This window comes from Perna viridis, chromosome 2 (assembly GCF_037379345.1).
Source record: "Perna viridis isolate PV_CMFRI_1.1 ecotype Kerala chromosome 2, ASM3737934v1, whole genome shotgun sequence".
Lineage (NCBI taxonomy): Eukaryota > Metazoa > Mollusca > Bivalvia > Mytilida > Mytilidae > Perna > Perna viridis.
Window position 1 is genome coordinate 13,887,509 of NC_142446.1, and position 15,903 is coordinate 13,903,411.

The 15,903-nt window shown below is 31.4% G+C and overlaps 1 protein-coding gene across 4 annotated transcripts in view; it reads left to right on the forward strand.

The window, feature by feature from the left end:
- The window catches only part of LOC148623730 (translation initiation factor IF-2, mitochondrial-like), a 60,995-nt gene that overhangs the window by 38,291 nt on the left and 6,801 nt on the right, over positions 1-15,903 (forward strand). For all 4 annotated transcript variants that reach the window (XM_088565786.1, XM_088565789.1, XM_088565787.1 and 1 more), the window contains 5 exons: positions 761-885; positions 7,699-7,777; positions 9,980-10,105; positions 10,554-10,794; positions 15,338-15,475. In XM_088565786.1, the coding sequence (XP_088421912.1) occupies positions 761-885; positions 7,699-7,777; positions 9,980-10,105; positions 10,554-10,794; positions 15,338-15,475 (709 nt within the window). The remainder of the gene's footprint in view (positions 1-760; positions 886-7,698; positions 7,778-9,979; positions 10,106-10,553; positions 10,795-15,337; positions 15,476-15,903) is intronic.

Below are 15,903 nucleotides of genomic sequence, written 5' to 3' on the forward strand. Positions count from 1 at the left end.
TATAGCAGGAGTAAAAGTGTATAGGTCTCAATGAAATTGTATCAGGTTTTATACCATAAAAGAAATGTTTTGATTGATTTATTGGTTTATGAATTGAACTGAATAGGAATGAGGAGCCAAAATAGGCACTTTATAAACTGTGGAACTAATTGTGAAGCATTTTTTTGAAATTGCACCAAAATGTGCCATATCACTAAAGAAAAGCTGGGACTGATATTGGAAGTTTTGACATGAACTGTTTATGTATAAGGGGGCCAAAAGTGACCAGATTTTCTTGATTTCTTGGTATTAATCAGTTTATAGCAGAGGATCAAATTAGCTTTCATGAGTATATGTAATAGGTCTAGGAATTTTTCAAATTTGGAATCAAAGGTCCTCAATGGATCTCTGTGAAATTGTATCACTAAGTACCATGTCTCTTAAGGATTTGGCAGTTGATACATGAACAGTTTAGGGGTCAATGAGGGACCATTTCCAATCATGTCAAATTCTTAACCAGTGTCAAATGTTTAACTACAATCCAAATTCAGAACTTTATCTCAGTTGAATGGAACTGTTCAATGTCTGTAGTGAAATCATACTGCATACTGCTAAGCAATTTATTCAGAGATTTATATTGATTACAGTGGCAGAAAAAAAAGAAATTGATATACCCCTTCATATATCAAATAACTTATATCACTCAAACAACATACTATAGTATAAACTTAATGCCATCATTGATTATTTATAGAAATACATGGCATTAGATATGTTTTAGGGGACCAACCTACAACAGTTACAAGAAGCTGTGATAACATTAGCTGAGGTATTAGACCTGAAAGGAGATCCTAATGGTATGGTGGAAGGCAGAGTATTAGACTGTAAAACTTTGCCTGGTCGTGGGTATGTTGTGTTTAACAACACTTAAGAGGGTGTCCATGCAAAAACCAGGCAGTGGATGGCACATGTTAAGTTTTGTTTTAAAAAATTTAACACCCATTTCATATCACAAATGCATCCTTTCTCATTTTTGAATGTGGGGTTTTTAATTAATTGCAACGATTGAAGAGAAATAAATTACATAGAAAGCACATAAATTCATTGAAAGACTCTTTGATTTGAGCAAAATTTGGTTGCTTTGCTAGGGAACTTAAAATATATTTTATTGCCATCCATTGTCGATTTAAAACAAACTTTATATTAATTGACATACGTGTGACCTATCCATTACATTGAAACAAAAATTCAGTGGGATAAAATTATCCTGTGCCACCCATACCATAGGATCTGCCTGATTTTTACATAGACAGCCTCTTAAAACCACAAGACAAACACCAATGGGGAACTTAGATCATAATACAAATTAAAACTACATATCATGTACACTGGAGATACTTGTACATAATTTTAAAAAAAAAGATACCTATGAAGAGGACCAAAATTTTCAAGCTTTGTCATTTTTTCATAAATATATTCTATCATAATTTCATAATTGGTGTTCATGCATATTTGGAAAACATACATGTGAAGGTGACACAGGTTCATATATGTTATGAGTCTTTTATGGTCACCAATTTTGTTTTTGGTTATATAATGGTACAGAGACTTTATATTACAGGGAATAGTCACTTCTAACAAAGTTAGTATAATGTACAGAAATAACTGTGCCTTCCCAGTTATTATACTGGGTAAACTTAAAGCTATAGGGTTTACATACTGCATGACTTATACATACTGGGATGGAAGAGAAATTATCAGGATTTTAGCTAAATATATTATATAATTAACAAATTGATAATGAATGAAAATACTGAGGAAGGGTGTTTTCTCAAAACCCCAAAATAATGAAAAATGTCAAAAATACTCTGTAAAAATCAAAAATTACTTTTTAATTATTAGTAATTGCCCCTAGGAAAATTAATGAAAGGGGTCAACTTCTAACTGTTTACTAGTTGTCTCATTTTTAAAGAGGTTCCTTTAATCTTTGAATTGGTAGTACATTCAAAAGGTTAAACAAACAGGCAATGATTAACTCTAAATGGAGTATAGTTTTTGAAAATAGAAATTTTGATATTTCTGTCTAAAGACATAGGAACATTCAATTAGTCATTATTTTAATGTTATTCAAAGCTAATTTGTCAAAAATAATCATTGCCATTAAGCAGATTTTTCTCTTTTATTTGGTATTTTATTTTAATAGATGCAATTGTTTTCACAAACACTCAATGACAAATCATCCTTTATGAATTTGAAAAAATGAATTTGGAAATTTGTCTATAAAAAGCTTATTTTGAACTGGAAAATATTTATATTCTTCTTATTTCCAATACTTTTCTTATTATTCTCCAAATTTCTATCTTTAATTTGGTACACCACTCATCTAAATCCATCCATTGGTTTTTGCAAACACTCTTATCAAAGTTACCCTATTTTCAACAGAGACATTTGAGAAAATCTGTTTATAAACAGCCAGAATGCAATGACAGTGTTCTATGTAGATTACTACAAGTGACTTCTCCCTCTAATATATGGTAAACAGAAGAAAAGTCGCAGGAAATATAGTCACAATTTCAATAGGAAAAAAATGCACAGGAAAAATATCGCAAATATTGGTGCAATGCGTTGAAAAAATTATTCATGATAAAATGTAAAAGAATTTTTAGTTTAATTATTACTATTCAGTAAGAGTGATAATGTTAATTAAATAATCTAAAAATATAAAATTTATGTGACAAACTTATAAAATTATATTTAAAAATATACTGTTTTTACTTTCCAAAATGCATTTATGATTAGAAACAACACTGAAAATAATAATAACAAATAGACTGCAATAAAATAAAAAAACGAAAATTTTGTTTTGTTTTACCATAAAGAACATGTTTTTTGAAATTTTAACACATTCTTAGGGACATGGTAGAGGGCCCTATAGTTTTGGAGGTTTTTGCCTCATCCCTTTTGTAAATAAGGGGCTAAAAGAAGGAAAATATGTGTTATCATTGATTATAATTGATAGAATAAGCTTATTGTTGATATTATGATCTGATGTCAATCTTTTTTTTTTTTTTTTTTTAGAAATTCAGATTTGAATGAAAAAAATTAATAGAGTAGTCTTATCTAACTGTTTTGGAGTTGAGGGGATACAAGTATGGATAACACTTACAAAAGTCAACTTTTTAGCTCACCGGGCCATAGGTCATGTGAGCTATTGCTATCACTTGGTGTCCGTCGTCATCTTGGTTCTTGGAACATGTTTTCCTCTGAAACTACAATGGATTTGGATGAAACCTATTATGATTGTTCCTTAAAGTATCCTGCACAAAATGAATGTTTGGATTTTTGATCTGTTGAAAAACATGGCTGCTGTTACTAAAAATAGAACATAGGGGTCAGACAGCAGTTTTTTGCATATATCTCGAAAATGTGAGTTTTAAGCAAATAATGACATAAGGTAAAAGAGTTCACCATGAAGAGATCTATCTTTGATATAATTTTGGTGCAAATCTGTTGACCCATGTTGGAGTTATTGCCCTTTTTGGATATTTTTTGCTGTTTTTTATGTTATTACTTTCAAAAATCTTCTCAGAAACTACAGTACAGAATTCAATGAAAGTTGGTATTACTGTTTTTTAGAGTTTCCTAAACTCAATAATCTTTTGGATTTTTGATTAGTGAAGAAACATGGCAAGTTCTGACATCAGGTAAAACTTTTCACCACGATGAGATCTATCTGTGATGTATTTTTATTGAAGATCTCTTGACCCAAGTTGGAGTTATTGCCCTTTTTGGACATTTTTTGCTGTTTTTACTTTCAAAAATCTTCTCCTCAGAATCTATTGTACACAATTTAATGAAAGTTGGTATTACTATTTTTATGGTATCCTGCATGAAATGACTGTTTTCAATTTTTGATTGATGACAAAACATTGCTGTTGTTACTAAAAATAGAACAAAGGGGTCAAAATACAATTTTTTGTAAATAACTCAAAAACCATTGATTTTAGCCAAATTTTGATGGAAACAGTAAACAGACCTTTGCCAAAATTTTCAAAATGATTTGTTGCCTGTTGTAGGATTTATGGCCCTTGTAATAGATTTTTCTGTTGTTATAATGTGTACAACTCTCTGAAACCAATTGCAACAAAATTTAATTAAAGTTGGCATAATTTTTTTAGGGTTACCTCCACAAACTGATCATTCAAAATTTTTCAGTAGTCAAAGAAACATGGCCGTTGTTACTAAAAATAGAACGTAGGGGGGTCAAAATGCTATTTTTGCTTCTTTTTTTTTTTTTTTTTTTTTTTTAGAAGAATAATGAAAATGAAGGTTACCCATAAGGTAAGCATGATATTCTGAGTTGACAGACAGTATTGAATTTATTTTTTAAGCAGCCATTTTACGACCATTTTCACCAGTTGCTCAGATTCCATCTTTAGGAAACTAGGTGTTTTAAGTTGAATGGTGATAACAAAAGATTGTTCTTGGCAGCCATTTTTCCGCTAATTTTTATACTTGCTTTGATTTCAACAATAATTTTTTTATGTAGTAAACATGGTCTCCTGATATGAATGGTGATGATGAAAATTTTGAATAGCCATGGTTTAACTTCATTTTATGTTCTTTTTCAGCTAATTTATTCTGGGCTAATGACCCTTCAGACCTGTTGGAATAACAGGGCATAGGGGGACTCTTGCCCAAATTTTTTCCAGGGTTCTAAAACACTTCGTAGGCATTTCCAACATTTTACAGTGCCTTAGATAATCTTTTGAACTTGCAGCATTCTTCAATATATGCTCTTTTTCAGCTGTTTTTGTCAATCATGGTAACAAAGCATGATACCTTTACTTTCTTAGTTTATAGGGTATGGTTTGTCAAATGAGGGATTCAGGCCACACCTTAAAAAATCCAACTTTTTTTAATTTTTGGGACAATTTTGAAAATTTTGTGCTATATTGTGTCCAAACCAGTTGTTGTATCCTTAATGAACTGTAAGTTCCTATGCTTAAATATGTCAGTAAAAGCTTCATCAAGTGCAGCATGATTTGACTGCAATGGTAGAAGTCTGAATAGTTATGGCAAGTGTGGACACAATATGTAGTTTTTGACACATGTAAGCATAAGGACTTACAATCTATTATGGACACATCAAATGGTTTGGACACTATATTTCACAAATTTTAAATTAAGTTGAAAATTTTCAGACCAAAAATAAAAAAGTTGACGTTTTCAAGTGTGGCCCCTTTGACCTCTTATAATTAGAAAACCGTAAGAGATATTGAAATCTGATTGAAAAATGCAGGCAGGGATTTTTATTAGGAATCTAATTAAATAAATGTTTGAAATTGTATCAAATACAAAAAAGTTGATTTTTCAGGGTGTGGCCCCTTTGACTCCTTTTAACTTGAAAACCATAAGAGATATCTGAAATCTGATTGAAAAATGCAGGCAAGGCTTATTATGAGGAATCCAGAAAGTTCAAATTACATAGGAACCTTCCTTTAGTAGTAAGCAAAATTGTATCAAAATTTCAGAACAATTAGTTTACCATGATTAAAGTTATCGCACAGAAACTAAATGTCCCAATGTGATGACAATGATGCAGATGACTGCACCATAACATAATATGTTGGTGGTATGTTGAAATCACCTTGTCTGTCTTTCCCTTGGCCCTTCATTCCACCCATTGTGTGGATTGTTATTTGTTGTGTAGTTTTATATAGATTTGACAAGTAGGAGATAAACCTAGCATGACAACATGTGAAATTTTATGTTTAAGTTCTTTGGACACTTTCATTTTTGGTCTTAGTCAGAAAATTACACTGTGTCAAATAGAGTGGTAGTAAGCTTGAATGTTGTGGAGATTTTACTGAGATATTTTTCATCTATTTCATAAAGCAGATGTATTCTTTCTCAGAGATGAATGTTGGTTTTTGATTAATTACGGTTAAGAGAAAAAATTAAATTGAAAGCACTGAACTCTTTCATTTTGTACAAAATTTATTTGCTTTCTTAGGGAATTGTTAAATCATTTATGTAACAGATGTATGATATAAACATTGGAACAAAAAATTTCATGGGATGAGATTTACCATGTCATAGGAACTGTATGGATTCTAAATAGACAGTCTCTTAATTGTTTCAAATATAATTGCTGTCTTTATTTTTGTGGGGAAAAAGAACCATGAAAATCTCAAAAATAAATATGCCAAGAAAAAATTGCTATTTCAGTGTTAAAGATGCAGATATATATACTATTCAGTAATAGCAATGTACACTGTACAGAGCATGGTTCTTCATATTCTGATTTTTCCTTTTTCCAATGCAGTTGGTATAGTTTTGCTTTTTACCCTTTTACTTTAAAGATGCTCTTCCATTGAAATACAAGTAACCTGATCAAAATTCTGTTTCCAGATTAGCCTAATAATGAAAACTTCGTGGCGTTAAAAATAACTGTATTGGGGATTTAAATTGCGTGCCATGTGTTATTTCCTGATGAAATGTAGAAAATTATAAGTAAAAAGATCAAATTTTACTGGGTCAGCTATCTATTTTTAGCTCACCATTTCAGCTATTGCCATCACTTGGCATCCATTGTTTTCCGTCATCATAAACAATTTTTCAAAACTTCTCCTCTGACACTACTTGACCAATTGGAACCAAACTGAATATAAATGTTTCTTTGTAATCCTGCATAGAATTGATATGGGGAATTTTTGATCTGCCAAAAAACATGGCTGCCATTACTAAAAATAGAACAAAGGAGTCAGACAGTAGTTTTTTGCATATATCTCCAAAAGCGTTAGGATTAGCCAAATTCTGACTGGGTTAAAGTGTTCAGCATGATGAGAAATATCTGTGGTGAAAATTGTTTAAATCTGGTAAGCTTTGTTGGAGTTATTGTCCTTTTTTTATGTTTTTTTTTAGCAATTTTTAATGTTATTTCTTTCAAAAAGCTTCTCCTCTGACACTACTTAACTAATTGGAATCAATCTTGGTATGAATGTTTCTTTGGGTATCCTGCATAGAACTGATGTGGGATTATTGATTCGTGGAAAATCTTGCCATTACTAAAAAGGAGAACACATTAGTCAGACAGTAGTTTTTCCCATATATCTCCAAAACCGTTAGGTGTAGCGAAATTCATTCAATTGCTAAAAATGATCCTTATTACAAGGCCAACTAAAGTCTCCAGGGTTCAAAGTTGCCAGATGACTCCTTGTAAGAGTTATTGCCCTTGAAAGGTGAAAAATGAGGATTTTTTTTGTTCTTTTTTTTACAGTTTTCAGCTTATATTTTGAAATCTATGATAGAAAGAAACTTTCAATTGCTGAAATGATCTTTATGAGTAGTCTTACCAAAGTCTTCTTGAGTCAAAAATTGTTGGACAACTCCTTGTTGAATTTATTGCCCTTGAAAAAATTTAACAGGTGAGCGATTCAGGCTTGTTGTTTTTACTTCTGACTTTAATTCGAGATGAGGCCGAATTTGTAAATAAAAAGTTAATATGTCAGAATGTAAATTTTCAATACTGAAATGATTAAAGAACATGCTGTGCTCAAAGAATGTAAGGCTGTTGGAATTACATTGATTCAGACAACAACTTTAACAGTTGTCATTACTTAGACCTTAAATATAGAAAATATGAAAAGGGCTTAAACATAAGATGCAGATTCTGCTGTGTTTGAATTTATATTTTTTTTTTTACGTTTCCTTCAGAAAAGTAGCTTCAATAATAATACAGAGAGGAACACTTCAGAAAGGAGATATGTTAATTGCTGGTACAGGATATGCAAAGGTAATATCATGTTACCATTCAATAACTGAAATAATTATGGAATATCAATCGAGCTCAAAAAATTTATTTAATTTTGATTTACCAGCAAATTGAACCTTAAGGAATCATACCACCAAAGGAAGGATGGGATTTATTTTAAGGGTTTTGACTTGACCCATATTAGGTATTAAGGGCAAGAAACCAGCATTTTCCTAATGTCCATATGATAACTAGAGCAAAATGGAATGGATCTCTTTGAAATTGTACCTCAAAGTATCATACCCCCAAGGAAGGTTGGGATTGATTTTGAAGGTTGCGACGAATAATTTAGGAATTATAAAGGCCAAATAGAAGCCAGGTCAATTCTGGTCAGATTCTTATCCTGTGTCAAATGTCTTATTTAAGTAAAACTTCAAAGCTGTATTAAATTTGAATTGTGTGTCAATACTTCCTGCAGTCGTTACAAGCTGCAGTCTGCAAAGCATTTAATTCGAATCTGTATTTTTCTATTCAGCTTCTTATATTACTTAAACAAATTGCGACAGAATATATTCTGATTCAAATGCATAGCATTATTTCCTATATATACACACAGAAAAAAGTCTAATAAAAAAATCTAAGCTGCCGAAACCTCAAAGCTTTATCTAAGTTTTACAAATGATGTACATGTATCATATAATATAGGCAATGGTTAGGATTGCACAGATATATACATCCATCAAAGCTTTATTTTAGCTATTCGTTCAAGCCCAAACGATGTTCATGTATCATAAACCTCAGTCAAAGCTTTACTTTAGCTTCACAAACGATGTACATGTATCATATAATATAGGCAATGGATAGGATTGCACAGATATATACATGTACATCCATCAAAGTTTATTTTAGCTTTTTGTTCAAGCCCAAATGGTGTTCATGTATCATAAACCTCCGTCAAATCTTTATTTTATCTTCACAGCCGATGTACATGTATCATAAACCTCCATCAAATCTTTTAATTTAGCTTTACAACCGATGTACATGTATAATAAACCTCCATCAAAACTTTATTTTAGCTTTGGAAATGATTTACATGTATAGTATACTTACGTCAAGCTTTATTTTAGTTCCCCAAACGATTTACATGTATCATAAACCTCCGTCAAAGCTTTATTTTAGCTTCGCAAATGATTTTCATGTATAGTATACCTAAGTCAAGCTTTATTTTAGCTTCACAACCGATGTACATGTAAAATATACCAAAAAAGCATTATTCGGGTTTCACAAACGATTTAAACGAACAAATTTATTTTAAGTTCCTAATGCACATGTATTTTGTCAGATTTTATTCTTTTTTATTGATTTCATGTAAAGTATGATACTTATGTGGAACTTTTGACTATCACTTATATTATGCTGCCCAAGATGTGTAAGACATTTGGTTATGATATGTAAATTGAAATTATGGGTAATTTTTAATTACAGAAAATTGGGCATATGGTTTACTATTTAGTTATAAAAACTAAATTGTTGTTTGGTATAAGATATGAAACATCTTCATTAGTTGTAGATGGTCTTCTGATTAATGCTAAAATGTCCACTATTGCTACACTGTTTATCAGATATGACATTATTATGATTATGTATAAACAAAATTTCAGCCATTTCTACAGAGTTATCTGCCCTTTCCAATGTTAATTTCCGTAGGAAATTTGAACTGCAAATTTTGAGGTTCCTGCTTGATTGATATTGTTAGACTTTTTTCTCTGCTTATTTGGGTCATAATGCTATAGATTAAAACTTAAATTTTTTTCTGTTGCAATTTATTTAGACTAAGGGTAAAATTTTACTAGATTTACTGAGCTATACACGTTATATTCTTTACTTCCTATCTTGCCAACTTCTGTTCTTTTTTGGCTTTGGAAATAGGACAAAGTCATGATTAATTATATACATTTAGAATTCCATGAGTTATTTTAATTTCATTATCCCTACATTTAAAACTTTTGACATTAAATGAAATTTTGGAGAATATTTTATACATAAATAATGGTATATATTGGTTCTACAAACCAATATTTTCATCATTATTGTGAGAAGTTATCATGTATCTAATTGTATATTATGGTATCAAAATTACATTTTTGGAAACTCTATTAACTCCACTGATGCACTTTAAATTAGTGAGGATTTAGGAATTCCCCATGTCTATTTTGAAGATATCTTTACCATGTTAAATTCTAGGTCCGTTCTATAATAAATGAGAAAGGTGTTCAGTTAAAGAAGGCTACATTGTCTATGCCAGTGGAGGTAACAGGATGGAGGGAAATGCCTTCTGCGGGAGATGAGATACTTCAATGCAAAACTGAGGTAGATACTGTGGAAGTATTATTGTTTGTGGTGTACCAATTTTCATGGTTTTCGTGGGTTTTGCAAACAAAAATTGAAAGCTGGTTCCAAACAATAAAGAAATGTCCCCTTCATTTGTGTAATAAGGTTCTCAAACCTACAAACTCTAAAATCTATGACTTTTTCCCAAAACTACAAAAACAGGTACTCACAAATATAAAAACACATAAAATTAACTAATGAAGTCTTGTTACTTAAGATTGAAATAGTAGATTTAAATCTGTTATTGTTGACACTTTATCTCAACTTATAGTTCAGAATGAATTTAGAATATGTTTTCTTTAGTTTCTACTGTATAGTTAATTGATTTTAGTTATTTTACATTGTTTCCTATTTAAGATTTGCTAAACTTCTGTTTATTCACATATATGTTGGATATTGTTTGCAGCTTTTATTCTTGTGCTTATAGAAAGTTATTAAAGTTGAACTAGAGCGACGAAATGCAGAAATATCAGCTAAAAAGGTTGAACAAGACAGCATTGTGATAGAAGAGAAAAGGGAAAAGCATGATGCAGAGCATCAGAAAGAGCTTGCAGAGCGTTATGCTAAAGGTTTAACGACTTACTTGAAAATGAGAAAATCTTCATTTAAAAAGAAAAAAGAGGAAGAAATTCACCATGAAGGACCTTCATTGGCCATTATATTAAAGGGTATGGTAACAAAGATCATCACATTATTTATATTTTATTTCTGCGAAAGCAGCAAAATAATCATTTTATACTTTGATAATTTGTATTTAAATATTGATTACTTTTTAAATAACTTTGTCTTCATGAAAGGAAACTACACTTTATTTGAGTTTTTTCTGAGTTCAGGATTTATGACCCAAACCATTTCGGAATAAGGGTTAATTATGGTTTTCAGATAATCCCTGTAGTATGTGTGTATAAATCTCTATGAAATTTTAACAGAAGGTTTCATTTCACAATCACTAGGTTTGAGTGTGTTGGTGGTTGTACCACTTACTACATGTATAGAGGATTTATGGGTTCTTAATGAAACTTTTTTAATACCTCTGCTTTGAAAGTGGTCAGTATATAGTGATCATTGTGTCTGTTGATCCGTTAATTCATTCCTCTCTCTGCACTTTTTTATTTACAATTTTTTCTTCAACCAATTATCATAGCAACTTGATACTTTGATAGAAGCTTTTTATAGATATACTATTTTCTTGGATTTAATTTCAGACTTGAGTAATGTCAACTTCCTGTTTGACGATTTCTTATACATTGTAATAATATGGTTTCTGGGATGAGGATGAGGATCTTACCTTTCATTAAAATTTTACACTATCATGCTGTCATCATCATCATCATTGTCTGTAGACATTTGATAATAACTTAAGTACAAGTTAATAGTTATACCACAGAGTGCAATGCCATAAAACAAAGGCTGGGATTTTGGGGTTGTGACTTAAATTATTATAGATGTCCAGGAATAACTTTCTTTGACATTGACTAGGTGCCACATACAAAAGATAGCTGTAATAGATTTTTTGGGTTGTAACTGTAACCAGTTAGAAAAAAGGGCTTAAGAGGGGCAACTTAATACAGTCTAATTGTCCAGTATTTAATTGCAATCAGAATGCAGTGCTGTATCAAGCTTAAATTGTGTTTCCATACTTTGCAAACCTCTTTCAAAACCTTTAACTTCTATACTCCACAACACTTGTTACTCCCGTAGTGGTATTAATTCAATGTTGATCCTGAAAAATTCAAAAGATCTTCAGGAAACCCTTATTTCAAGATTATTATCAGAATACCATATCATTAAAACCTTTGACTTTTCAACTTTTTATACTTCTGTTCCCTATACTCAGTTAAAATCCTGACTCAAAAACAGTAAATATCATTATTCCAAAAAAGACGGAATACCTCGATACAAATATGTAGAGATTCCTCAATAATCATACTTTATGAAAAATAATTCCAAATCATCTTCCAATGAATACTGATGAAGATGTTTTCAAAATGCTGGAATTTTTTATAGACGACATATTTGTACAGTGTGGTGGATGCAGTTTTCAACAAACAGTCGGCATTCCAATGGGAACAAACTGTGCTTTTCTGCTTGCAGACGTATTCCTTCACTCTTATGAGGCTGACTTTATAGTTGATCTGATCCAAAAGAAGAAATATCCTTTAGCTAGATCCTTTAATCTCAGTTTCCACTATATAGATGACATGTTATCATTAAACAATCCTAGTTTCAGGGATTTGATACATCGCATCTACCCCAAAGAATTTGAGATAAAGGATACTACAAACACTGTGAAGTCAGCCTCATATCTTGACCTACACTTAGCGATTGATGGTAAAGGAAAACTATTGGCCAAACTATACGTCGAGCATGATAACTTCATTCCTTTATATTGTCAACTTTCCTTTCATCTGTGGCAACATCTCTTCAGCATCTGCATATGAAGTTTTCATATAACAACTCATACTTTATGCCAGAGCTTGCCGTAACTACATAGACTTTTTGTATTGCGCTAGTCTTATTACAATTGGGTTTCTGGAACAGGGTTATGTTGCTTCAAGAATGAAGTCATTACTACAGAAGTTTTATGGTCATCATCATGAAGTTGTGGATCATTACGGTGTATCCATGAGTACTTATTTGTTCAAGGTGTCATGGTTTTCCTTTTCTCTTTCATCTACCCTGGACTTTACTTTTTATGCGAGACTCAACAGATGTTTCTAGAAAAGCAGAGGACACTTACCCTACTGGTGCACCTTGTCCTTGTTCCCAGTTTTAAGTGGAGTCTGAGTTGCTCATTTACTTTTGTTACTTCATATTTTTATATACCCTTAGGGTAGTCTGAAATTATTATTTTCATTACATTTTATAAGTCCAAGTTACCAAAGCGTTAGTTAGAATTCTCTGCCATTTTTGTGGAACGTACTCTTTCCCTGTGGAATTTAGAAAGGATTTTATTATATTTTTAGCATGCATTCTAACTTTTCTAACGCCAGAAGTTTACATTATATCTCAGCTTTGGCAGATTTTTGGGTACAAAAGATTATTATCGAGTCTTCCTTAGACCAGATGGCCTTCCAGAATTTATTTAGGTTTACATTTCATTTATATTTAAGCATGCTATTAATTTTGTTCTACGGAACTGTTTTATGCATAGGTGATCATGTACATTCCTTTTAAATGATGTTATACGATTTAGACATAATCAATTAGTCGTCCCGGTTTTCAGTTTTTGTCCTGGGAAATTTGAAATATAAGTCTGTATTTTTTATTATAAGTGGTGTTTTGGCCAACCGGTAAGATAATGTATGGTTTTGATAAAGTTATTAGCCAAAGTTAGGGGCTGCAGGCCGAGTAGGGTTCTGCTTGCAATTCCTGGACCTATATACTATATAAGGCAGGAAGCATTGCAAGATTAGATGACATATCGCATCAGTCTCTCAAGCTGACAACATCTCAAACAGACCCAAAAAAAAACTTACTACCAGTTCTAATTGCAAAGCCAGGAACATAAAATATTTTTCCAGTTCTGAAGTTAAGGTAAAGTAAAACCTATTTCAAGAAATAATACCAGAGAAGAATCCTTTTTGAATATTCCTTTCACCAGAGAAAATAATGGCAGATATTTACTTCCGTTTTGACCACACCAAGTTAATTTTGATGGGAATCAGACGTTTTGAATGGCTAAGTCCATACTATTTTTGTAATCGAATGAGGATACAATATCTCACCACACTGACAAACTACCTTATATAAAAGAGAAGTTTCATATAATTTAGGGAACAAGGAAGGCCAACATCCAACACTGTATTTTTTGGTTGATTTTTATGCATTGATTAACTTGTTAAACTGGAGGTTATTATGAACTTATTAATACAAATTATTTAACAATTATCCATATTCTTCATTATTACATTCCCCTCTGTTTGAAGCCAGTTAAAGAAGACCAGATCCACTCGCCCGTCTATTACAATATGTATTAGTTTTGGTTATTTTATGTTCTTTATGTTCTTTGTTGTGATTGTCTGTTTTCCATGTCTGGTCTTTGTCCCTAGATTACATTCTTTTGACTTCCGCTGGAATCTTGGTTCCCTTGATTACGCTTTCCCCAACTATTCAGGGTTTTACTTGTTATAATAAGCTGCACCCTGTAAAGCATTTTGTCAATTTTTGGCACTGTTTTTTTTTTTTTTTTTTAAATAATCTGCATTGAGGTCCAGAGATTAAAAATCAAACTTTTTGGATTTTATAAAATATTGAACTCTAGGGTTTGAATATTTGTGTTCATTCAGATTTTGGACTTTTGGCCCCAGTTTCAATATGATCCAGATCAGGGTCTTTTTGATCCACAATTGGTCGATTTTAAAGAAAAGTGGAACTCTTGAGATTCTTATGCATGTTGTACAATGTAGATGGTGAACCTACCTGTGAATTAACAATTCAGATGTTTTATTACAATTAAAAGCCACTGAGTATCAACAGTGCAGTGTATTTCCCAAAAGTGTTGTTTGCAATAGTAGTGTGGATTTGGGAAGTTGGTAGCATCATTCTCCAACATTTGTTACATTTCCTCATATACTGAACCTCATGGTATTCATTTAATGAAAAGAAAGAGTTGCTCAAATGTCCATAATATTATTTAGCATCTTTCTTTCACATAAACCAAAACTGGGCAAGAGAACTTGTTTGGACTAAACCCCTTTAAGTTCAAAATTGAATACTGACACTACTTCAGTTGACATTAATGGAAAGAAGGAAGTATGTGCTCAATGTATAGTAGAAATACATATGAATGTAATAAAAGTTTTCTCATTTATTTTTTTTTAATTAAAACTTCAGAATTTCAATTAGGTTTAGATGAATCCACCACCAAAAAAAATGGGCTTACAAACATCGATCTGTTACAGTACATGCACATGTTCAACTGAAAAAGACCCTTCAATACTATGGTGGTTGTCTCATTCATACATTACTACAGAAAAAACCTATGCAGTTGGCAGAATATATCTCAAAGATGTCCGTTTACAATTTGTCCTGCCTAAAAATTCCCAAGTTGGCAGTAAGAAATGTAACAAGCTTGAAAATACTTTCCAAACTTTCCCAAGCTGTTCAAGATTTGACCTCTGGTGTTCTATGTTTAGTATTAAGTGGCTGTATTTATTTTTATGCCTGATCCTTAATTGTTGTAGAACTTTTAGTGCTTTGTACTTGTAGGTGATGTGGATGGTTCTGTTGATGCAATAATTGATACATTAAACACATATAGATCACAGAAGTGTAGACTTAGTATTATATCATATGGTGTTGGCGAGGTTACACTTAATGATATAGAAACTGCAAAGCTTTTTAATGGTTTGTATAGTATTTATTACAACCAATTCTTTTATTATGTTTACTTTCGATTTCACCAATTTTCACTTTTTTATAGGCTTCATAAAATCATGTATGATAATAGTAAATATATAATGTTATCCTACATTTAGGCTGCTATGAGAACAGGATGCATGTGTAAGCAGATCTAGTAGCCACTTTACACTGCCAGATAATTATTCTTAAGGGATACCTTATTTGTGTAATCTGTAACTCAAAAGTATTCAACTAATCTTATTCAAACTATTCACAGTATTTATATACACATAGAAGATGTGCACCTCATACCATGGAGAAATTACAGAAGAACACCAATATTAAACAAGTGTTTATTGCACAAGTGATTATATTGTGGTTATTCACAATAACCAATTGATTATCCTATTTATTATATTCATTTTCTTGATAAT